The 25,400-nt window shown below is 50.5% G+C and overlaps 1 protein-coding gene across 1 annotated transcript in view; it reads right to left on the bottom strand.

The window, feature by feature from the left end:
* Positions 1-25,400, bottom strand: part of FER1L5 (fer-1 like family member 5) — a 65,674-nt gene that overhangs the window by 9,311 nt on the left and 30,963 nt on the right. Inside the window, exons 19-35 of the mRNA XM_032255328.1 lie at positions 24,743-24,920; positions 10,953-11,077; positions 10,021-10,121; positions 9,333-9,510; positions 9,100-9,255; positions 7,597-7,728; positions 6,210-6,373; positions 5,803-5,917; positions 4,984-5,086; positions 4,232-4,395; positions 3,969-4,136; positions 3,624-3,759; positions 3,408-3,485; positions 2,017-2,198; positions 1,632-1,793; positions 1,237-1,341; positions 52-198 (exon numbers count right to left, since the gene is read on the bottom strand). Of these exons, the coding sequence (XP_032111219.1) occupies positions 52-198; positions 1,237-1,341; positions 1,632-1,793; positions 2,017-2,198; positions 3,408-3,485; positions 3,624-3,759; positions 3,969-4,136; positions 4,232-4,395; positions 4,984-5,086; positions 5,803-5,917; positions 6,210-6,373; positions 7,597-7,728; positions 9,100-9,255; positions 9,333-9,510; positions 10,021-10,121; positions 10,953-11,077; positions 24,743-24,920 (2,394 nt within the window). The remainder of the gene's footprint in view (positions 1-51; positions 199-1,236; positions 1,342-1,631; positions 1,794-2,016; positions 2,199-3,407; positions 3,486-3,623; positions 3,760-3,968; positions 4,137-4,231; positions 4,396-4,983; positions 5,087-5,802; positions 5,918-6,209; positions 6,374-7,596; positions 7,729-9,099; positions 9,256-9,332; positions 9,511-10,020; positions 10,122-10,952; positions 11,078-24,742; positions 24,921-25,400) is intronic.

The raw sequence follows: 25,400 nt of genomic DNA, 5'->3' as shown, positions 1-25,400 counted from the left end.
GAGACCCAGAGAAGAAGAGGGCTGCCCACCCCCTGCCCCAAGGCCTCTTACCACTGTGAGGACTAGGACTGACTCAGGAAAGTTGGGGTTGGTCTGAAAGTCCCTGATGGGCTCTGTCTTCAGGGACTCTTCCCCGAATTCCACTAGAAGATGAGGGGAGCTCGCCTTCTTCATGTTCCGAAGGCCCCAGGCCAGGATCTGCCAGAACCAAGGAGGGCAGGAGAAGGGGCAGGCAGCACCTCTGTAATGGGATTCTGGCCAGAGAAGGGGGTCTGAGGGGCAATAGCGGTACAGCAGGAGCCTGCTGGGCCAGGGAATGGGGCTGCAGAGAAGCCAGCGTCTGAGGATGCACAAGGCCTCCCCATCCCGTGAGGGATTAGTGTTTGTCCTCTGGGACAAGATGGTGTCCCCCCACCCATGAGGGAGATGCCCTGTGGCCACTGGCTGTATCCTCCACTGACCCCCGAAGCCTGCAGGCATTGCCCCTCCTCACCCGCTGCTTTGTCTGGCCTCGTCAGTTCTCAGGCGTAAGTTCTTGAGGCCGACTGCCTCTGAGGCCCCCAGAAGTAGGAAGTACCTGGATTTCTTAGGGCCCTATTCCATCTAGCTCATTGAGGACCCCATAGCCATTCAGTGACCTGGCACCCTGCCTGGAAATAGCTGCACCCTGACTCGGGAGGGCCGCCTCAGGGCCCAAAGTAGGAACCAGCCAAGTTGCCTGATCCTGGGGAAGCCTCCAGTCCCCAGAGGCCTAACCCACCTTGTACTCTTTGCCAGATTTGTGGCAGGGCACACAGGTTCTGAGTGAGGACCCCGCACGCTACTCTCAGAAGAGAGGTGAGAAACATCCTGGCATTTGGAGTCAGGGCTGGGCCTAAACGACCCTGTCACTTAGTCCCTGTGTCACTGTGCATGGAATGCATTGTCTCTCGGAGCCTCCATTTCCTTCTCTGAAGAGTAGTCCCTACTGCTCAGGGCAGTGTGAGTCCGAAATGTGATCACACATGCTACAGCCCTTTGCCTACTCCTCACTGCAGAGGTTTGCAGTTAAATGATATACAGTGTTACAGCAGAGCCTCTTCATTTCTCTCCTGTCTCCCTCCAACTCCCAGGTAGTCTTTCTTGGGGTGCGAGCTTTGGATCCCATAGTCAGGGAGGACCAGCAAAGCTGCAGCGCACTCCAGACCCCTACCCTGACCTGCCCTGCCCACTGTTCCCGTCCCACATCGCCAGCACCTCAATGGCCATCCTCTTTATCGTGGGCTGGATGTTCTTGGGGAGTGTGTATGCCCCATTCTTCCAGGGAACGCTTAAGATCGGCAGCTGCTTCTCTCTGAGCTTCTGGCAGAGGGGCAGGGAGCATGAGGTCCTCTGGGCTGGTCCTGTTGCCCTTACCTCCACCTCAAGCAGGTCCCTCAGAGGCCTCATCAAGAGCCCGGAGCCCTGTGGGTAGGGGCTGGGAGGGGGACTTAGGGGAGAGGTTGGGCAGGCCAGCATCACCAAGCCCACAGCACTGGATCCTGGGCCCCATGGCATTTCCTGATGGGGTGGAGTTGGCCCCACTGGCTGGGGGTGGGTCGGGGAGGGGTGCTCAGCACCACGCTTCCCAGCCAGGCCCTCTCTCCGAATACCTCAGTCTCAAGGATCAGCTCACAGGATGCCAAGATCTCGCCCTCTTCCTTCCCCAACTCCTTTACAAGGGGGTGCCACCTCATGGGGGGCAGGATCCGGTCCTGGAGATCCAGCCAGACGACCGGGGGCCACATGCTCCGTCCCCACAAGCTCTTCTTGCCCTGGAGGGGGGAAGTTCACAAAGCATGGAGGCCAAGCTGGCAGGGCCCAGCTCCACCTGGGCTTCTCAAGGAAGGGGCGATAGCTGGCAGGTGAGTTTCCATGGTACTCTCTGCACGTCAGGCCTCATGGGAGCACTTTCCATACATTTTCCCCTAAAATAAATCCCCTCTCCCACTCTTTGAGGTAGGCACTCTTCTTCCTGCTCTGCCCAGTCTGCCTTACCCAGGAATCGTGCTGCCACAGCTCCAGCACCACAAGTGGCGGGCTCTCTTTGGTGTCCTGTGGGTTTTCGTACAGAAGGAGGTGCTGGAAGATGAGTGTCTGGGCCCATGTGGGGCCTGCAGAGCTTCTTAGGGTTTGGGTGCACTGGCTGTGGTTCAGGAAGATCACTCGAATGAAGGGCCCTGGAGCGGTAGGGGAGGAGAGCGCAGTGTCTTGAGCTGGGAAGGGGGGCTCTCCTCTCCTCTGCTGCTGCAGCCACTGGACCCAGTGGAGCCCAGGAGGGTTGGGCAGGGCAGCCACTGAGGCCCAGAGGCCAGAGGCCCCCTCAGAGTCAGCTGCAGAGCACCAGGCCAGGCCTCATCTGGTCCCATCCATGAGTTCTACGTGCCTCCCAAGGTTGAGACCTGGACTTCACAGAGATGGAGGGCAAGGGCTCCTCTGGAGGAGTTCTAGGGACGAGGCCACCTGTGGATGCCTTTTTTTTTTTTTTTTTTTAATTTTAAAGACAGTTTCGCTCTTTTGCCCAGGCTGGAGGACAATGGCAAGATCTCGGCTCACTGCAACCTCCAGCTTCCAGTTTTAAGCAGTTCTGTCTCAACCTCCCAAGTAGCTGGGATTCCAGGTGCCCACGACCATGGCTGGCTAATTTTTGTATTTTTAGTAGAGATGGGGTTTCATCAGGCCCAGAACCTGGTGTCCAATGTTGGCCAGGCTGGTCTTGAACTCCTGACCTCATGATCTGCCTGTCTTGGCCTTTCAAAGTGCTGGGATTATAGGCATGAACCACTGCCTGCCCCTGTGGCTGCCCTTTTATGACAGCAGCAAGTGGCCTGGCATCAAGGAGTGTCACATGGCCCTCTCGATGTCGGTGGTCAAGCCCAAGGGACACGGCTCCCAGCGGACATCCTTGGAGCCCTGCTACCTACTGTCTGCACTCCCTACAAACAACATTGACAACCAGGCTGGAGCACATGGCTTGTCTCCTGAAACTTTTAGTGGGGCATGCTCACAGGACCAAGGACAGGCCATCCTCTGCACAGGCCCTCTTGGCCCGTCCGCCTCTGTCCAAACATGAGTGGCACATGGTTCTCAAGCATGTTGCCCTCTCTCTTGCCCTCATGCCCTACCAGTACTGACAGCCAAGCTCCTCCCTCTTCCATGCACAGCTAAGTGGCCATCACCGGGATGGAGCCCTCTCAGCTTCCTCCTATTCCACAGCACTGAGGTCGCGCCTCAAGAGCAGCCCTGTGTCTTTTCCCCAGACCAGGTCATGAGCTGCTTGGGAGAAGGGTCTACATTTTTGTCACCCTTATCCCTGCCTCTGTATTTACACTGCTGAGCGGCTATGACACCAGACCCAGGGACCGGGCACAAGGCTGCCTGCCACCTACCTTGGAATGTCAGGATCTGGTTGGACACCAGGTTCCGGGCCTGGTAGATATAGCAGAAGAGCTGGTAGTAGTGGGGCTCTGGGGAAAGAGGAAGCATGCCTGTCACCTGCCCCAGCACCCTAGAGACTCCCTCTGAGTGCCCCCACCCCTTCCCCACTTCCTGCCCTAGGGTTCTGGCCTCGGGCCACTCAAGCAGACTCCCAAGTCAGTGCTTACTATTGAAGGTGCAGTAGATGAAGGGCATGTTGGGGGGCCGGGTGTCCTGCCTCAGGGGGTCCCTGAACTGTCTGTCCAGACGCAATGGCCATGTCTTGCTGTCCTCTTCCTTCCCAGCATATTTCACATCCATAGCCTGTACCCAGGACAATCTCCCCTGAGGCTCTTGGGTGCAGCTCCTGTCTCCTCTAGCCCAAGCCCAGCCATCCTCCCTCACACCACCACCCTCGCAAGCCGGAGGAGCAGGGGCCCTTCCTCCGCAGTCAGCGACCCAGCCAGCTCAGGCCCCGGCTTTTCTGGAAGGAGGGGTTACAGGCAGGTGTTACCCAGCCTGTGAGCCTTTACCAAGGACCCCTCCAGGAGGAATATGGGCGCGATGCCCTTGTCCTTGTTGGGGGCCAGCCTGCGGCGCCAGCAGCGACGGCGGAACTTGCTCTGGGCCTGAGGGTTGAGGTGGAACCTGGAGCCGAAGGTGCCGTACTCCCAGCCCTCCTCCTCGTCCTTGGCCAGGCCCTGTGGTGGGGAGGAGAGCAGGGTCATGTTCCTGCAGCAGCCAAGGCGGCCCTGCCTTCAGTCCCAGCCAGGGCCCCTACCCGTAGGCCCCTCACCAGCTTCAGGAAGGAGAGGGCCTCCTGCTCATGGCTCAGCTCCCCATGGTTCCGGAAACGCACACGTGCCCAGCGCCGTCGGCGGCATAAGTGGTAGGTCTTCTCTACAGGGCTCCAGACCTGGGGCTGGCCCAAGGATGGGATGTCCATTCCATACTCCCAGCCTGCAGTTGGGGGACCACGGCCTCTGAGTCCCTGGGTGTCCGCAGGTTGGGAGGCCTGGACAGACCCGGGAGATGGGCCCTAGAGGTTTCACATCTAGGTCTCTCTGGCCCTGAGGTGTGGAAAGGAGGGTGTGGCTACACTGTGTCACCTGAGTGACCTGGGCCCAGCTGCCCATCTTACAAATGAGGCAGGCGGGGCTCAGAGAAGTCCTGTGACTCCCGCAAGGCCACACAGCCCATAAGCAGCAAAGCTTGCATCTTGAGCCCAGGGCTTGAGACTTACAGTTCATCATCACTCCCACCCTGGAGCTGCTGTGGGTGAATTCAGTCGCCACATGACAGCCTTCTGTTCACCAGCATCTGCCACGCCTTGCTCTGGGCCAGGCTTCAGGATGCACTGAGGGCCTATGCTGTCTCAAAAAGGGCCCATGTGTAGGGAAATGCTGGAGACCCAGCTCTGGAGGCCAGGGACTCCAGGAATTCAGGCCTATCCCACTGAGGGCTTGGCTGCTCTAATCCCACCCGGCTGGCGGCTGTGATTTTGAGGCCTTGGTCTCTCCCGATCCCAACCCTGACCAAATGACTGACCCTTACTGTCCACTGCATGGTTCAGCTCCACCGCCCAGTCCTTCTTAAAGTGCCAGCCTTGGGGGCACTTCACGTTCTCCCGGGCCTCCATGGGCTGTCCATTCTGCAGGAGGACAGAGAGGGTGCGCAAGGGGCACATGAACTGGTAGGAGGCCATGCTCTCTCTTCCCACACCTGTGTGCGTGCCTGCTGTGGCCACAGCGGCCTCCCTTTCCAGGCCAGACTGTGCTTGCCACACTTCATTCCGGAAATCTGAGCCATCACTGAATATGCACCAAGGACCTGCCTTTCCCTGCTGGAAACTCCTCCTCCTCATGCTTTTGAGATCAGTTAAACCTACACTGCCCAATACAGTAGCCACCAGCCGCCTGGGGCTACTCTAACTTAAATGAGTTAAAATTCAAAGTTTAGGTCCTTCATCTCACCAGTGCCCCATTTCAAGTTTGGGGCACATTTGCAGATACAGAACATTTCCATCATCACAGAGAATCCTACTGGACAGTGCTGGGTTAGCGTACCCCAAGCAGATTCTCTCCTTCGGGGTAAGCAACACCTTTGAAGGAGGCCTAGGAGGAACCATTACCACTCTTTTGTTGTTTCTCAGTTTTATATAAGATTTTTCTACAAACCCCTCACCCCATCAGTGCTGAGAGAGCCTGAGGAAACAAGACCCTCCCCATGATGGATTTCCAGCCACCCCTGGGATGGCATAGAGCTGAGACCATAGCTCTTTCCACTGGGATCCCCCAGCTTCCAAGGTGCCCCGCCTGGTGGCCTTGCTTGACCCCCAACCCCTGAGGCAGCTTCAGCCCTGCTCACCACGTCTGTGTTTGGGATGGTAGCAGGCCCCCAGGTGCCTCTGGCATCGCGGACCTGGTTCTCATATACCTCCTCCAACACCTGGCTCTTGTTGATGTCTATGTCCAGGAGGAGTCTAGGGGTAGCAAGACCCCAAGTTCCCAACACACCTCCCTGAGCAGCCCAGGGAGGTGTCCTGTGCTGGCCAGGCATTCCCATACCTGGCAACCCCACCTGGTCTGGGCAGGGCAGGGCCAGCAGGGCCTGGCATGCAGGACAGGGTGGTGTGCAGGGCCCTCGGCCTGGTGCGCCTTGGCTGTCTGGCACCAGCCTCAGGGGCTGGGTACCCATCTTTCTGGGCTGCTGCAGACTGGCCCTCCCAGGTGAAAAGTATCTCCTCCAGTGGAGCCTGCCCCCTCCAGCCTTACCTCCTCTGAGGGTCCACTGTCCAGTTGTCCTGCCAGTGCCATCCCAGGGGTGGCTGGAAATCGGTCATGGGGAGGGTCTTGTTCCCCATGACATCCGAGAAGTTGGGGCAGCGATATAGCCCCTGCTGCCCCCACTGGTCTTTATGCTTGGCTTGATTCTCATACTAGGGGAGGGAAGGTTGTCAGGGCTGCCGCCTCCTCCAGCACAATGTTCAGGGACATGGGCCTGCCCTGAGCCCCTGACTCTGAGCTGCAGGGGCATCCTAAAAATGTGGTAGCCAGGCAAGATAGGGCCATGTCCCCATTGCACAGGTGAAAGCACTGAGGCTCAGAGGTCAACCCTGCCCTGGTTACTCAGCTGGCAGAGTGGGGTGGACGCTGCATGTGTGGACAGAGATGTCTATTTAGGGCTTGGAGGCACAGAGGTGGAGAGGGGCTGGGGTGAGGGGGAGGGAACAGGGACTGTGTGCTCAGCAGGGGGAATATGGATGAAAAGGCCCAGAGGTGGCAATGGTGGTCAAGTGGTGTAGAAGGGCTGGGCTCCCCAGGGTCTGCAGTGATGAGAGAGCAGGCAGCTGGCATCAAAGGTACCAGCCCAGTCCTCCGCTGCCTGCTGAGACACACAGGCCCTGCTCCCAGCCCCCCTACCCTGAACCCCTCTCCGCCTCTGTGCCTCCAAGACCTACGGAGCTGGTTAGACATATTATGATGTATCCATCTACATGTGCAACTTAGACACTGCAAACATATGTTTTAACTCAGTAAGTTAAAAAGCCTAACACTCAAACCTTATTTCTCCTCTGCTGTCCACCTGGCTTCCTGAGCTACCTCCTTCCCTGGGAAGCCAAGGACATCTCCCCTCATCTGGCTCTAGAGCAGTTCCTGGACACCACCTGCCTCCTCCCCAGGCTGATGGTTCTGCAGGCAGATGCCTCAGATCCTGTTCCTCTACCATTCTGGGCCTTCACCTCCTGGGACCCTGCTGGGCCTGCAGGGGTCCCAGGCTGCCTCGTTGGTGATGGATGAGGCCCCTGCAAGTCAGAGCCTTGCTCACTTCACATGCTGTTGATGAACTGGGAGAAAGCTCTCAATAAACCTGCATCAGGGAGAGGGGGAAGAGGTCCTGAAGGCCACTCAGTCACCCCCTTTGTCACCACACATGTATGGAGGATCAACAAGACACCTGAGCTGGCAGTGTCCGATATTGCTTTAGTCTCTTCCTCTATCAGATTTGGTCAGAAATATTTTTCTCCCTCTTCAGTGCAGGGATAGTGCAGCTTCACCCTCCCTCCTCAGGCCACGTGCACTGCAGGGAGGCCATCTCTTCCCTGCAAGGCCACTCCACCCCACCCCCACCTGCTGCCCTGGGCCCCTGTTCACCACTCACCATCTCAGCGTACACTGCTGTGTCACCCTGGCGGAGCAGCTGCAGGTTCTTGCTGTCTGTGACATTGCCAAGCCACATGCAGACCCGGAGGTGGGCTGGGAGCACATCCTTCTGTCCTTCACCCTCTGGGTACTGAGCCAGAGGCCGATCGGTCCTACAAGGGCACTAAACACCCTGAACACCACCCTGACCACCCCTTCAGTGGGCCACACCTGCCCCTTTTCCTCAAGCCCTGGGAGTGGGGCCCTCACTGAGCTGAGTGCGGGAGCTATAAGTGAATGGCTTGGAGTTCTGCCTTCCAGGGCATGGTGGCTCCATCCTGGGAGCCATGAAGCAGAGAGGCTGGGAGTGCCTCACAGAGGGAGTGGTGGGGACATTGATTATGGGACTGATGGGCATTCCTTGTGTGCTTGTTATGGGCTGGCATTGTGTGCTGGCATTGTGCCAGTTGTCCATTGTGGCTTGTAGGCCTGAATCCTCACATCCCACCATGAGGAGGGCATCTTAATTGCCAGGCCCATTCTATGCAGCAGTACACCAAGGCCTGGGCAGGGTCAGGAGTTGGCCTGGGGCCATGCAGAGCCAGGATTCTTGTTTCAGGGGCTGTTGCAAGATGTGAAGGACTTTGGAGGGCATGGAAGGAGCCTTGCACATTGGTGGAGAGGCCAAAGGGCAGGTACACTTGGGGCTGGGGAAAGCCCAGAGTGTCCTTACTGTTGAGAGTATGGGCCAGAGAGAATGCATGTAGGAACAGGGGCCTGGGGCCAGGCCAGCAAGGTGGCACCTTGGGAGGATTAGAAGCAGGGAGGCCACTGTCACAGCCGAGGGGGGGTCACAAGAATAGTGGTCAGGGTGTTTAGGCTGGTGCCAAACCTTATAGACCATGACTGGAGATCACCCAGTCATGGTCCAGGGAAGAAATGATAAGGGGCTGGACCAAGTGGCAGCCATGAGGATGATGGAGGTGGTGGATTTTTTTCTTTTGTTTGTTTGTTTTTTTGAGAAGGAGTCTTGCTTTGTCGCCCAGGCTGGAGCACAGTGTTGCAATCTCAGCTCACTGCGACACCCACCTCCCAGGTTCAAGCAATTCTCCTGCCTCAGCCTCCCATGTAGCTTGGATTACAGGCATGTGCTACCATGCCCGCCTAATTTTTTGTATTTCAGGAGAGATGAGCTTTCGCCATGTTGGCCAGGGTGGTCTGGAATTCCTGACCTCAGGTGATCCACCCACCTCAGTCTCCCAAAATGCTGGGATTACAGTTGTGAGCCACCATACCTAATGAGGAGGTGGATTTGGGGAACATTTACGAGGTACATGGACTTGGCATCAGCCCACATACTGTCAGCTGCAGACCCCTCTCTTCCTCTGGGGACTGTTTCAACCTGATTCCACGTGGTTAAGGGACCAGGGAGACAGGCCCCATGGGGACTGCCCTGTGAGTTCAGGACCTCCCCTGGGGGCATTTTTGGGCCCTGTCCTCCCTTGAGGACCCCGATTCCCACCTGTAGGAAAAGTGTCTGTATCTTCCCACAGAGCCTGCCGGAGTGCAGAACCCCTGCTGGGGAGAAGAGCACAGAGTGGGCGGGCACCTGTGCATAGGCCACTCGCTGCTCCTTGGCCACCAGCCAGATCATCACGTCAGGGAGGCCCATCTGGGGCTGCCGAGGTAGGAGATTATCAGGCCCTAGGTGGCTGGTTCCCATCCCTGCTCTGGGTCAGTGTGTGTGGCACCCACCTCGGGGAGCACAGCGTTGAGGCGGTACAGCCAGTCCTCCACTGTGGCCACCATGTCCCTGGGCTTGGCTTGCTTGGCCTTTTGGGCCAGTTCCTGCAGTAGAAGGCTGCGGAGCTGCCACCTCTTCCTGTCCAGACTGGTGGCTTTGGGCTGATCGGTCATGCAGGGCAGAGGGTGCCTGTGGCCGGGACAGGGTAGCAGGGGCTGGATCTCTCTATTGCCTCCCAGTGTCACCATCCCTGCCCTGCCTTAGGCCAGCGTGTCCCTCCTGGCGTCAACATCCTGCCCTCATCCACTGCTGACCTGGCCCAGGAGCCCTTTCCATAGCTCCGTAGAAAGCCTGCTCGCTGTGCATCTGGCCCTGAGTTCTCATCCAGCCCTCTCCCACCCTCCCAGCCCCTGCAGGAAGATGGGGCTGTGCAGGCTTGTCTGGAGGAAGGGGATAGGCTGGCTTGGTAGGCACCCTGGGCATGGGTGTGGGGCAGCAGGGACCATTCTGATGGGGCAGTCGAGGGGCCTGAATGGGAACAGAGAAGCAACTATTGGGGTTTCTTGCTGGGGAGAGGTCTGGGCAGTGCTCTTCCTTGAGGAGGTGGTGGGAGGAGGTGTTCAGGACACTGCTTTGAGCCCCCAGGCCTGGATCTAGCTCAGCTCTAGGCCAGCACTCCAGGAGTGCCTTCACTCCTACTTGCAGTCCTCCGCCAGCTCCCTCAGCAGTTTCTCCCACTGGTGGAGCAGAGCTGGGTCCTTCGGATTCCGAATGGATTTCAGGGTGTCCAGGTTGACTTTCTGCCCAGCAGGAGAGAAATGGTAAGAGAGCCTGCCTCAGCATGGAGCCCAGCTGGGCAGGCCACAGATCTGATTGGCCCAAGATGTTTTCAGCCAGGACCTATCAGTTCAAGGTTATCTACAGCCCCGAGGCTAGAAACCCCCAACACCTTTCCTGCTACCCAACAGAAGAAACAAGTGGCAAGAAGTCGGGATGGGGTAAGACTGGGAAGCAGTGCAGACCCCTGACCTCCACATAGGCGTGAGAAAGTCATGCTGGAGATGCCAGTCCCAGGTGGCTTCCAAGACCTACACTCCTAACAGGCACTTGAGACCGTTTGTGATCTCATTCCTTCCAGCTTCTATGGCCTTATCTTCACGTCACCTCCCCCGGCCATGCCGAACTTCAAAAACTAGCACATTGCCATGGCTTTACACATGTTATTCCCTTCTACCCCCACCCACCTCCTAATAAACTCTTATGTATTCTTCAAAACCCTGCTGATGCGTCATCTCTTTTGTGCACACCTCCCCTGACTATCCTCTCTTCCTCTCCTCTCCCCACCTTCTCTCTCTGACCCTATAGCTCTTGGTACCTGCGTCTCCATCATAGCCCTAGTTGTACTGCATGGTCACTGCCTGCATGTCCAACTTCCCTAGACAGTAAGAACAGGGCCGTGTTTAATCATCTTTGTGTCTTCAGTGCCTAGCCCTGCTTCTGGCACGTTCTTCTCAACAGTGTGGAATGAATGCATGAATGAGCTGTGTGACCAGTTTCTTGCCACTGCAATGCAGTTTCCCGTCTCCCAGCCACACTGAACCCTTCCCTGCATAAGCTCCCACACCACTCACCAGGCGATCCCGAGTGAAGTGGAGGAGGTTAAGGCAGTTCATTCGGAAGCTGATGTCCTCCCAGTTGGAGGTCACAGCCACGACAGGCTTGGTGTCATACCAGGGCACATAATGGTAGATGTTCCCTGAGACACAAAGACAAACGGAGAGAGGGGGTGTCTGAGGGATTCTGGGAGGCCTCTTCTCACTGTGTCCCCTCCAAGGATCTCCCTGGACCACTTCGCCCTCAAAGATGCGATCTGCTAACAATGCTAACTAGACCCCTCCAGCTGGGAGGCTGGGCTGGGGCCCAACTGAGGATATGTGCACTTTGACCCTTCATGGTCACATGGTCTTCCAGAGTCCCCAGTTTACAGTGGGAAAATCCAGGCTAGCAATGGGAAGCAGTTTCCCTGAGGTGGCACAGCCAGGCGGCCATAACACAGGCACCTAGCTCCAGAGCCCTGGGTTCTGAATCTCAGGTGAGACGCCAGGGGTAGGGGCACAGGGCAGGCCTCTGGGTGGAATGGGGGGAGGGGGAGCAAGTGTAGATAGACACCACTGATGGGTGCCACAGACTGGATTCCCTCGCCATGTGCCTTATTGAAATGAGGGGGAAGTGAGACCAAACATAAAGGATTCTGAACCACACTGCTGCTGAGTCGGCCTTAGAGGCAGAAATCCACAGAAAATAAACATTTAATATGCAGAAAATCTGTGAGGCAAGCGAAAGCCAAAGCTGAGTTTTGTTCTCCAAATTTCTGGCAAGTTCTTGGAGAACTTGTGCTTTTCTTTGGCAACGACGAGACCAAGGGGCAGAAGAGAAAGCCTAGGGCTGGTCAGCTTGGGCAGTCTAACAGGGATCCATGTGCTACAGGCTAGTTGTTTCCCCCTGGAAAGGTGTACTCAAGTCCCAAACCCCAGGACCTTACAATGTGGCCTTATTTGGAGAGGGAGTCTTTGCAGATGTAATGAGTTAGGATGAGGTCACACTGGAGCAGGGTGGGCCCTTAATGACTCGTGTCCTTATAAGAAGGGAGACACAGTGAGGATGACACCGTGTGAGGAGGAGGGAGACCCCATGTTGGGACGGAGGCAGAGACTGGTGGGACACAGCTGCAAGCCCAGGAACACCAAGGACCTCAGCAACTGCCAGAAGCCAGGAGGGAGCTGTGGCCAGATTTTCCCTCAGAGCCCTCAGCAGGGATCAACACTGACACTCTGACTTTGAACTTGTGGCCTCCAAACCTGTGAGAGAATTAGTTTCTGTTGTCTAAACCACCTGGTTTGTAGTACTTTGTTACAATAGTAATACACCACGCAGAGCAGGTGCTCTAAGCCCTAAACCCTTGGGATTGGGGGTTAAGAACTGACCCATCACACAGGAAGGGACAGTGGGGAAACTTGGCTGTCTCCAGTGTGGCTCTCTGGGTGGAGGGGGAAGAAAATCTTCCCCAAAATTTGTAGCAAGTGGGGCCTCATGGACATTGGCATTCAGAGTTCATGTGATCTGTGTAGTCTGAAGAATGTCCAATACAAAATTTAATTTAAAGTGGTCTCAAGTGGTTTGTGACCAGCCTGGGTAACATAGTGAGACCCTGTCTCTAACTAGCCAAGCATGGCGACTCACACATGTAGTCCTAGCTACTCAGGAAGCCGCGGTGGGCTTGGGCCCAGGAGTTTGAGGCTACAACAAGCCATGATCATGTCACTGCACTGCAGCTTGGGTGACAGAGTGAGACCCTGTCTCAACCAATCAATAAAATAAATGGTCATAAATAAATAAATAAATAAAAATAAAGTGGTCCCTGCTTGGCAGTGCCCCAGGAAACTGAAAGAAGCAAAGGCCAATCCTCTCTGGAGAATGAAACTTTAGCCAGACCTCAGAGAATGCCCACAAAGTTCCAAGAAAGTGAGCAGCTAAGAACCAGTGTACGCACTCCTAACCCATCAACTCCACTCCTGGGTATACACCCAAGAGAAGGGCATATATAGCATCATTGAGACACATGGAGGAAAATGTTCATAGCAGCTCTCATTATAATAGCCAGAAGTTGGAAGCAGCCAAAATCTCTCTCAAAAGATCTCTTGGCTGGGCATGGTGGCTCACGCCTGTAATCCCAGCACTTTGGGAGGCCGAGGTGGGCACATCATGAGGTCAGGAGTTGGAGACCAGCCTGGCAAATATGGTGAAACCCCGTCTCTACTATAAATACAAAAATTAGCCAGGCATGGTGGCACATGCCTGTAATCCCAGCTACTCAGGAGGTTGAGGCAGGAGAATTGCTTGAACCCAGGAGGCAGAGGCTGCAGTGAGCTAAGATGGCACCATTGTACTCCAGCCTGGGCAACAGAGTGAGACTCAATGTCAAAAAAAGCAAAAAATAAAAAAAAAAAGAATTAGCCAGGCGTGGTGTGGGTGCCTGTAATCCCAGCTACCTGGGAGGCTGAGGCAGGAGAATCACTTGAACCTGGGAGGCACAGGTTGCAGTGAGCCAAGATTATACCACTGCACTCTAGCCTGGGCCAAAGCAAGACTCCTTCTAAAAAAATAAATAAATATAAATAAATAAATAAAGTCTCAAAAATCTCAGTAGCAGAAAGGATAAATACATTATGGTACGTTTACACAATAGAATAATACATAGCAGTCAGCGAATGAGCTATGACTATATTCCATGTCATCTAGATCTGTGAACACACTGCACAAATAGAATGGTGAGCAAAAGAAACCAGATACAAAAGAATACACACAGGCCAGGCGCGGTGGCTCACGCCTGTAATCCTAGCACTTTGGGGGGCCGAGGCGGGTGGATCACGAGGTCAAGAGATCGAGACCATCCTGGTCAACATGGTGAAACCCCGTCTCTACTAAAAATACAAAAAATTAGCTGGGCATGGTGGCTCGTGCCTGTAATCCCAGCTACTCAGGAGGCTGAGGCAGGAGAATTGCCTGAACCCTGGAGGCGGAGGTTGCGGTGAGCCGAGATCGCAGCTCACCAGTTCAAGCAATTCTCCTTCCTCAGCCTTCTGAGTAGCTGGGATTACAGGCATGTGCTACCATGCCTAGTTAATTTTTGTATTTTTAGTAGAGACGGGGTTTCGCCATGTTGGCCAGGCTGGTCTCCAACTCCTGAGCGCAGGTGATCCACCCACCTCAGCCTCCCAAAGTGCTAGGATTACAGGTGTGAGCCACCACAGCCAGTCATGATATGATTTTTTTATATAAAGCTTTTTTGTTTTGGCTTTTCTTTTTTTTTTAAAGAGGCAGAGCATGGTGGATCATGCCTGCTCCTGCCTGTAATCCCAGTGCTTTGGGAGGCTGAGGCCAGGAGTTCAAGGCTGTAGTAAACTATGGTCATGCCATGGAGATGAGGAGTGGCTGCCTTGGTGGGGTGGGGTGGGCATAGGGGCTTCTGAAGTGCTGCTGCTCTGTGATCTGAATGCCATCACATGGGCATGTTTGCTTTGTGATAATTCACTGAGCTTGACACTTTGGTTTGTGTACTTTTCCATAGGTACGTTCTACTTGAATTGAAAGTTTACTTAAGAAATTAAAAAATAGGCCGGGCGCGGTGGCTCAAGCCTGTAATCCCAGCACTTTGGGAGGCCGAGGCGGGTGGATCATGATGTCAAGAGATTGAGACCATCCTGGTCAACACGGTGAAACCCCGTCTCTACTAAAAATACAAAAAATTAGCTGGGCATGGTGGCGCGTGCCTGTAACCCCAGCTACTCAGAAGGCTGAGGCAGGAGAATTGCCTGAACCCAGGAGGCGGAGGTTGCGGTGAGCCGAGATCGCGCCATTGCACTCCAGCCTGGGTAACAAGAGCAAAACTCCGTCTCAAAAAAAAAAAAAAAAAAAAAAAGAAATTAAAAAATAGTGGGACAAAATTCCCAAAATCATGTAAAAAACAGTGTGTCAAAGATGGAAGATGCTAAGGAGAAAAGTGGGGAAGGGGAAAAAGGGAGATGCCAAGTAATTTTAAATAGAATGGTCACCTAAGGACTTTCTGCAGAGATCTAGAAGAAATAATCTAGAATGCAGCCCAGAGAAAGGACAAGATGACAAATATGGAAGAGATTTAAAAATATGAAGGACAGGCTGGGAACGGCGGTTCACACCTGTAATCCCAGCACTTTGGAAGGCCGAGGCTGGCGGATCACGAGGTCAGGAGATCGAGACCATCCTGGCCAACAAGGTGAAACCCTGTCTCTACTAAAAATACAAAAATAAGCTGGGCATGGTGGCATGTGCTTGTAATCCCAGCTGCTCAGGAGGCTGAGACAGGATAATTGCTTGAACCTGGGAGTTGGAGTTTGCAGTGAGCCGAGATCAGGCCACTGCATTCCAGCCTGGTGACAGAGCCAGACTCCATCTCAAAAAAAAAAAATTGAAGGACAGAATGAGAAGGTCCACGGAGTACAGAGTGAGTTCCAGAAGGATATATAGAGGAGAAAAGGCAATTTGCAAAGGGAAAATATAATTTTCCAGAATTTTTGGAAGACATCAGTTTCAGATCCTGGCCTTTGAGTGAAAGACTGGAATGATAAATAAGCAGAGATGCATGCCTGGGGCTCTTAGTGCAAGGATACACAACAGCAATTTTCCTCTCCTACTGTTGGAGAACTTACAAAAGCAACAAGGAGAAGGAAAGTAACTCAATTTTCAGCAAAACAAGGGACAAATATAATCTGCAGACTAAAAATACACGTAAGGATTGCCAAAAGCAACTGTGATAGCCACCGAAGCCGGAGGGTGAAGCACAGCAGCAGCAGCCACCTGGGGGATGTTACTAGCAAGACAGACAGCAGGAAGCACACTAAGTAGGAGCAGATCTTAGAAAGTGCCAGCAAAAATACACTCCCTGAAGGAGCTCAGGACGCACATGAGGCAACGTGAGCCTGCAAACCTCAGAAAACAGTAGAAGAAAAAACAAAAACAACAGAGATGGGAAGGTAACACAAGTAGTCCACGGGAGGAGATTAGACCCTGCAGACAATTATGGGGCATGGAAATAAGGACAGAAATAAGAAAAGTGACCAAAATGAAATGGAAAGAATGGGTCAAAAAAGGATCAGGGAGAAAATGACAGATATAGATAAAACCAAGGAGAATCACTCAACTATAAATGGAGCCTCTGATGTAGAAAATTAAACAATGGAACAGAATAAGCAGTTTAACATGTAATCTAAGAAAACACATGAGGAAAGGATGGCCTTTTTAACAAATGGTGCTTGAACAACTGGATATCCACATGCAAATGAATTCAAAATGAATCACACAGATAAGTTTAAGAACTAAAACGGTAAAAAATTTTTTTGAGACAGGGTCTCATTCTGCTGCCTACCCTGGAGTGCAGTGGTGTGATCATGGCTCACTATAACCTTGACTTCTGGGGCTCAAGTGAACCTCATGCCTCAGCCTCCTCAGTAGCTGGATCTATAGGTGTGTACCACCATGCCCCATTAATTAAAAAAAATTTTTTTGTAGGCCCTCACCATGTTGCCGAGGCTGGTCTCAAACTCCTGGGCTCAAGTGATTCACCTCAGTCTCTAAAGTGTTGGGATTACAGGCGTGAGCCACCACACCCAGCTAAAACTATAAAACTTAGAAGAAAAAATAGGAGAAAAATCTTCATGACTATGGGCTAACCAAAGAGTTCTTATATAACATCATAAAAGAAAAAATAAATTGGATTTTATCAAATTAAAAATGTTGGCACTTCAAAAGACACAACTAAGAAAATGAAAAGACAAGCCACAGTCTATCTGCAAATCACATATCTGATAAAGGACTTGTATTCAGAATATATAGTGAATTCTTACAACTCAAGAATAAGAGAAACAACCCAATTTTTTTTTTTTTTTTTTTTTGAGACAGAGCCTCCCTCTGTTGCCAGGCACTAGGCTGTAGTGCAGTGGCGCGATCTTGGCTCACTGCAACCTCCGCCTCCTGGGTTCAAGCAATTCTCCTGCCTCAGCCTCCTGAGTAGCTGAGACTACAGGCACACCACCACGCCCATCTAATTTTTGTATGTTTTAGTAGAGAAGGGGTTTCACCATGTTAGCCAGGATGGTCTTGATCTCTTGACCTTGTGACCTGCCCGCCTCAGCCTCCCAAAGTGCTGGGATTACAGGCATGAGCCACTGCGCCTGGCCAAAGAAACAACCCAATTTAAAAATAGGTGACATATTTGAATAGACATACTGCTAAAGAAGGTAAATGAATGGTTAACGAGCACATGAAAAGATGTGGCCAGGCAGGTGGCTCATGCCTGTAATCCCAGCACTTTGGGAGGTCAAGGTGGGCGGATTGCTTGAGCCCAGGAGTTCAAGACCAGCCTGGACAACATGGGGAAACTTCATATCTAGCCAGATGTGGTGGTGTATGCCTGTAGTCACAGCTACTTGGTAATCAGGTGGGAGGATCACATGAGCCCTGGAAGTGGAGGTTGCAGCGAGCCGTGATCATATCACTGCACTCCAGCTTCAGTGTCAGAGCGAGACCTTGTCTTAAGAAATAGAAAATAAAAATAGGCCAAGTGCAGTGGCTCACACCTGTAATCCCAGCATTTTGGGAGGCTGAAGTGGGTGGATCGCTTGAGCCCAGAAGTTTGAGACCAGCCTGGGCAACATGGTGAAATCCCATCTCTACTAAAAATACAAAAATTAGCTGGGCGTGGTGACACACGCCTGCAGTCCCAGCTACTTGGTGGGGCTGAGGCAAGGGAATCGCTTGAACCCAAGAGGCAGAGGTTGCAGTGAGCTGGGATTGTGCCACTGCACTCCAGCCTGGGCCACAGGGCGAGACTCGGTCTCAAAAAGTAAATAAATAAATAAATAAAATAAAAAGAGAAAAGATGCTCAGTGTCATTACAGGAAATGAAAATTAAAACAACAGTGAGCTACCACTGTGTGCCTATGATAATAAATAAAGACAGATAGTAACAAACATTGATGAGGATGAGAAACTGAAATCATCTTACATTGTTGGGAAAATATAAAATGGTGTGGTCACTTTAGAAAAGCTTGGCAGTTTCTTAAAAAGCCATTCCCACTTTGGGAGGCTGAGATGGGTAGATCACGAGGTCAAGAGATCGAGACCACCCTGGTCAACATGGTGAAACTCCGTCCCTACTAAAAATACAAAAATTAGCTGAGCATGGTGGCACACGCCTGTAGTCCCAGCTACTCGGGAGGGTGAGGCAGGAGAACTGCTTGAACCCAGGAGACGGAGGTTGCAGTGAGCCAAGATTGCACCATTCCACCCCCCCCGGGAAAAAAAAGGGAAACCCCCTCAAAAAAAAAAAAAAAAAAAAAAAAAAGACATTCCACTTCTAAGTATCCATCCAAGAGAAATGAAAGCATATGTCCACACAAAGACTTGTATATGAATGTTCACAGCAGCTTTATTCTTTTTTTTTTCTGAGATGGAGTTTCACTCTTGTTGCCCAGGCTGGAGTGCAATGGCACAATCTCAGCTCATCACAACCTCTGCCTCCCGGGTTCAAGCGATTCTCCTGTCTCAGCCTCCTGAGTAGCTGGGATTACAGGCACTTGCCACCATGCCCGGCTAATTTTGTATTTTTAGTAGAGACGGGGTTTCTCCATGTTGGTCAGGTTGGTCTTGAACTCCAGACCACAGATGACCCATCTGCCTCAGCTTCCCAAAGTGCTGGGATTACAGGTGTGAGCCAGCATGTCTGGCCTAGCAGCTTTATTCTTAATAGCTAAGAAGTAGAAACAATGTCCATCAACTGATGAATAGATTAACAAATGATGGATGGTACACCCATATGATGGAATACTATTTGGCAATGAAAAGGAATGGAGTAATGATACATGCTACACCATGGATAAACCTGGAAAACATTATGCCGGGTGAAGAAATCCAGATGTAAACGATGACATATTGTATAATTTCATTTATATGAAATATCCAGGAAAAGTAAATATGCAGAGATGAAAGTAGATTAGTAGTTGTGTGGACCTGGGGGTAGGAACAGGGGAGTGACTACAAAACAAGAGAATTCTGTGGTATGTAAATTACATCACTAAATAAATTACTAACAAAATAAGATTTTATTCATAAACATAGATGCAAAAGCCTCAACAAAATATTAGCAAACCGATTCCAGAATGTGTAACAAAGATAGGCTGGGCATGGTGGCTCACGCCTATAATCCCAGCACTTTGGGAAGCTGAGGCAAGCGGATCACCTGAGGTCAGGAGTTCAAGACCAGCCTGCCCCCGTCTCTATTAAAAATATAAAAATTAGCTGGGTATGGTGGCATAAGCCACTGCACCTGGACTAAAACATTTTTTTAAAAAAAGAGAAGAAAGTTGGCTCGCATGGTGGCTCACACTTGTAATCCCAGCACTTTGGAAGGCCAAGGCAGGTGGATCACGAGGTCAGCAGTTCGAGACCAGCCTGGCCAACATGGTAAAACCCCGTCTCTACTAAAAATACAAGAACTAGCCAGGCACAGTGGCAGGTGCCCGTAATCCCAGCTACTTGGGAGGCTGAGGCAGGAGAATCACCTGAACCCAGGAGGTGGAGGTTGCAGTGAGCTGAGATAGCGCCACTGCACTCTAGCCTGGGCAACAGAGCAAGACTCCATCTCAAAAAACAAAACAAAACAAAAAAACAAAGTTATGGCCAATAAGCACAGGAAAAGATGCTCAGCATCATTAGTGGTTAGAGAAATGCAAGGTTGGACCAGGCGCAGTGGCTCACATCTGTAATCCCAGCACTTTGGGAGGCCAAGGCAGGCAGATCACCTGAGGTCAGGAGTTCAAGACCAGCTTGGCCAACATGGTGAAACCCTGTCTCTACTAAAACTACAAAAATTAGCCAGGTGTGGTGGTGGGAGCCTGTAATCCCAGCTACTTGGGAGGCTGAGGCAGGAGAATTGCATGAACCCAGGAGGTGGAGTTTGCAGTGACCTCAGATCATGCCACTGCACTCCAGCCTGGGTGACAAAATGAGACTGTCTCAAAAAAAAAAAAAAAAGAAAGAAAGAAAGAAAGAAAGAAATGCAAGGTAAAATTATAGTTAGGTGTAACTTTGTACCCACTGGAATGACTGAAATGAAAAAGCATAGAAATATCAAAAGTTGGAAGAAATGTGGAGCAAATGGAGCTCTCGAACATTGCAATGGGGGCGTAAAATAGTACAGCCACTTTTGAAAGTGTTAGGCATTTTCTTATAAAACCAAATTCCATCTCTAAGTATTTACCTAAGAGAACTGGAAGCACATCTTTATAAAAGACTTGTACAAGAATGTTCATAGCAACTTTATTCATAATACTCCAAAACTTGAATCAATCCAAGTGTTCACAAACAGGTGAATGAATAAAGTATCATAATTATATAATGAAATACTAACAAAAATAAAAAGGAAAATATTGGTCTATGCCACAACACAGATGAATCTCTAAAACACTACACTAAGCAAAATAAGCCACAGGAAGAGTTCTGTATATACGATTTCACTTATATGATGTTGTAAAAGAAGCCAATGTAATCTATTTAAATATCACAATGATTGCCCCAGAGGGAACTGACTGAAAAAGAACACACAACAGCTTGCTGGGATGATGGAAGTCTCTACCCACGGTGGTTACACAGTTGTATTTGTCAAAGATTATCAAACAGGGCCGGGCGCGGTGGCTCAAGCCTGTAATCCCAGCACTTTGGGAGGCCGAGGCGGATGGATCACGAGGTCAAGAGATCGAGACCATCCTAGCCAACATGGTGAAACACCGTCTCTACTAAAAATACAAAAAATTAGCTGGGCATGGTAGTGCGTGCCTGTAATCCCAGCTACTCAGGAGGCTGAGGCAGGAGAATTGCCTGAACCCAGGAGGCGGAGGTTGCGGTGAGCCGAGATCGCGTCATTGCACTCCAGCCTGGGTAACATGAGTGAAACACCGTCTCAAAAAAAAAAAAAAAAAAAAAGATTATCAAACAGTACATTTTATTTTATTATTTATTATTATTATTATTTTTTGAGATGGAGTCTCTGTCACCTAGGCTGGAGTGCAATGGCGTCATGTCAGCTCACTGCCTCCGCCTCCCAGGTTCAAGAGATTCTCCTGCCTCGGCCTCCCAAGTAGCTGGGATTACAGGTGCTCACCACCATGCCCCACTAATTTTTGTATTTTTAGTAGAGACAGAGTTTCACCATGTTAGTTAGGCTGGTCTCAAACTCTTGACCTTAGGTGATTCGCATGCCTCGGCCTTCCAAAGTGCTGGGATTACAGGCGTGAGCCACCGCGCTCGGCTGAAACAGTACATTTTAAACCTGTGCATTTTATTTTTTGTAAACAATACCTCAAAACAAAATAATAGGCAGGATATGATGGCTCATGCCTGTAATCCCAGCACTGTAGGAGGCTGATGTGGGAGGATCATTTGGAGTTCAAGACCAGCCTGGGCAACATGGTGAGACCCTATCTCCATAAACAATTTTTAAATAGGCCGGGTACAGTGTCTCATGCCTGTAAACCCAACACTTTGGGAGGCTGAGGTGGACAGATCACTTGAGGTCAGCAGTTCAAGGCCAGCTGGCCAATATGGTGAAACCTGTCTCTACTAAAAATACAAAAATTAGCTGGGCGTAATGGCAAAGGCCTGTAGTCCCAGCTGCTCCAGAGGCTGAGGCAGGAGAATCGAGTGAACCCGGGAGGTGGAGGTTGTAGTCAGCTGAGATTGTGCCACTGCACTCCAGCCTGGGCAACAGAGTGAGACTCCATCTCAAAACAAAACAAAACAAATTTTAAAAATACAAAGTCTAGGCTGGGTGTGTTAGCTCACAGCTGTAATTCCAGCACTTTGGGCGGCTAAGGGGGGTGGATAGCTTGAGGCCAGGAGTCAAGATCAGCCTGGCAAACGTAGTGAAATCCTGTCTCTACTAAAAAAGAAATACCAAAATTCACCAGACATGGTGGCACATGCCTGTAGTCCCAGCTACTTGGGAGGCTGAGGCACAGGAATCGCTTGAACCCGGGAGGTGGAGGTTGCAGTGAGCTGAGAAGTGGCACTCCAGCCTGGGTGACAGAGTGAGACCCTGTATCCAAAAAAAAAAAAGGGCCAGGCAAGCAGGCTCACACCTGTAATCCCAGCACTTTGGGAGGCTGAGGCGGGTGGATCATGAGGTCAAGAGTTCAAGACCAGCTTGGCCAAGACGGTGAAACCCCGTCTCTACTAAAAATACGAAAATTAGCCGGGCATGGTGGTGGGCACCTGTAATCCGAGCTACTTGGAGGCTGAGGCAGAGAACTGCCTGAACTCAGGAGGCGGAGACTGCAGTGAGCCAAGATCGTGCCCCTGCACTCCAGCCTGGGTGACAAAATGAGACTCAGTCTCAAAAAAAAAAAAAAAAAAGTTGCCACTAAAAGAATAAAAAACCACCTCACAAACTTGGAGAATATATTTCATATTTATAACATACATCTTGGCAAAAGATGGTTTCCTGGAACAAATAATGTACAAATAAATAAGAAAAATATAGCCAAATGTAATAATGGATAAAAGATATGCATAGGTTTTTTTGCAGATAAGGAAAAACAACTGTCTGTATACATATGAAAAGATGCCCAATCCTCATTTATAATCAGAAAAATGCAAATTAAGGCCACGTGGAATACCATTTCACATCTACCAGATTGGGAAAAACTTAAAAGGCAGTGGCTCACACTGGGACACTGAGGTGGGCAGATCACCTGAGGTTGGGAGTTTGAGACCAGCCTGACTAACATGGCAAAACCACATCTCTACTAAAAATACAAAAATTAGCCAGGCATGGTGGCACACGCTGTAGTCTGAGCTACTCAGGAAGTTGAGGTAGGAGAATTGCTTGAACCCGGGAGGTGGAGGTTGCAGTGAGCTGAGATTACGCCATTGCACTCCAGCCTGGGCAACAGAGCAAGACTCCATCTTGAAAAAAATTTAATTTAAAAAAACAAGGCTGGGCAATATCAAGTACTGGTGAGAACGCAGAGTAACAGGAATTCTCATACCATGCATAGGAGAGTGTAACTTGGTATAATCACTTTTGCTTTGAGTTTCTCTTCCACTCCTATGTATATAATTTAGAGGAAGTCTTGGATTTGTAATCAGGAGACACGCACAAGAATGTTTATAACAAAATTATTGTAATAGCAAAAAAGATACAACCTAAATGTCTACATACACCAATACTTTGTGGTATAAGCACACTGTGGAATATATGCAGAAGTGAAAATGAACTGCAGTACACATAACCCACATACAAAGTTTAATATTGAGCAGAAAATGTAAGATAGGTGAATACAGACGGAAAAAGTCCATTTATGTAATATATAAAAATAGCATGATGTTTAGAATTTAATTCATAGGTGAAGAATTAAAAAGAAAGGCAAGAAGATGATTAATCCAAGAGTCAGGGTCATGGTTACTTCTTGGGTGAAGGGACCTGGGAAGAGTAAACAGAGACCCCTTCTAGGATGCTGACAGTTTTCTATATTTTAAGCTGGGTGCTGAGTTCATGGGCACTCATTTCATTATTATTACTTATTTTATGGTTAAACAGGGTCTCACTCTGTCATCCAGGCTGGAGTGCAGTGGTTCGATCTCAGCTTACTGCAACCTTCACCTCCCAGGCTCAGGTGATCCTTTCACCTCAGCCTCCCTCATTTTATTAATCTTCTTTAAACTACACATACATATTTCATATGCCTTTTGTATATATATTTCATAATACAAAAATCAAGTAGATCACCCTAAGTGAAAGAAGTCATTTACAAAGAACCACATATTATATATTCCATATATGATATGTCTGGAATAGGAAAATCTACAATCACAGAAATAGATTAGTGGTTGCCTGGGGCTGGGGAGGTGGGAGATAAGTTGGGGGTGAATGCCAATGGGCATAGGTTTCCTTTTCCAGTGAGGAAATGTTCTAAAATTTGTGGTGATGGTTGTACAACTCTGTGAATATACTGAAAAACTATTGTACAAAGTTAAATGGGCGAATTGTATGGTTTGTGAATTATATCTCAATAAAGCTTTAAAAAAACGACAGGTAGGGAAGTAGGATGCATGGAAAGGCTCAGAATGGGTGTTGAGATAGTAAAGCTGAAAAAAGATGAAAGTGAGACAGTAATGCTCTGCAGCAGTGGTTCTCAAAGTGGAGCATGCACCCCAGTCACCTGGAGGGCTTGATAAAACACAGACTGTGGGGCCTCTTCCCCAGGTTATCAGATTCTGTAGATCTAGTGTGGGGTCAAGAATCTGCATTTCTAACAAGTTCCTAGGTGATGCTGATGCTGCCGGCCCAGGGTTTCTCTGAGAACCGCTGCTCTATAGTGCTCAATATAGGTGTTCAATAAGTATGTACTGGATGAGTGAATGAATGGCTGGAAGGTTAGTTGGTTGGATGTTTGGGTAAGTGGGTAGGTGGGAGTTGAGTGGCTGAATGGATGGATAAAAAATAGATGGATTCATGCAATGGTGGTTGGAGGACAGATGGATGGGAGGTGGTTCACAGTAGTAGGGGAAAAGATGGGCTTGGAGAAGTTGTAGTGTGGAAAGCAATGTAGGAAGGACTTCATGTCAAGACCTAGTTTCGACTCCTGGGTTCACCACCTGCTAGCCATAGTCTGGCAAGTGATTTCACCTCCCTGAACCTCATTTTTTCATGTGTGAAATATAGGTAAATAATGCCTATGACTCTTCCATGAGCTAATACCCCTGAGAGAGCCTAGCACAGGGTCTGGATGCAGTGGCTGCTCTCTATTCTTTGCCTGAGTCTGACAATTACCATCATGTATCACTGGGCTGTATTGTGTGCTTGATACTAGAGGCTTGTAATTCAGGTCCATCTTGTTCCCATAGTGACCGATGCTGACCTCGAATTGGATCAGGTCTTTAAAGCTGGGCATCATGGTACAGGAGAGGAAGATGACGCACAGCCCATACTTCTGGCGGTTCTGGTGTTTCTAAAACAATAACCACCCCACCCACATCCCCAGTACATAAGCCAAGGGTTATATTGACAGGCAGGGAGGCAAGGATGAGGTACTCTCTTTCTTTTAAAGCCATCTTCCCTACTTTCCCTCTCAAAAACCTTCATAGGCTCCCTCGCACCAGGCTGATCCAGGGAAGTTCCTCCCAGGACTTCCATCACCTAGCCCCTCCACCCAGCCAGCCTCCCTTTCTGAAATCAGGTGGCGGGGGAGGGAGTGGTCTCCTCCCTTGTCAGGGTGGGCTCTAAGTTGGGCCACCCCATCCCCATTCCAAGTATAGATGCTTCTTCCTTTTTGCCTAAGCCCCTTCCCTCAGAAGAAACAGTGTAGGTGGGGTATAGAGCTGAGGACACACACACACACGCACACACACACTCACACACACACACACACACACACACACACACACACTCTCTCTCTCTCTCTCTCTCTCTCTCTCTCTCTCTCTCTCTT

The sequence above is a fragment of the Sapajus apella genome, unplaced genomic scaffold (genome assembly GCF_009761245.1).
Source record: "Sapajus apella isolate SASKATOON/1434 unplaced genomic scaffold, GSC_monkey_1.0 scaffold89, whole genome shotgun sequence".
Taxonomy (NCBI): domain Eukaryota; kingdom Metazoa; phylum Chordata; class Mammalia; order Primates; family Cebidae; genus Sapajus; species Sapajus apella.
This window is presented reverse-complemented; position numbering and strand designations above follow the sequence as displayed.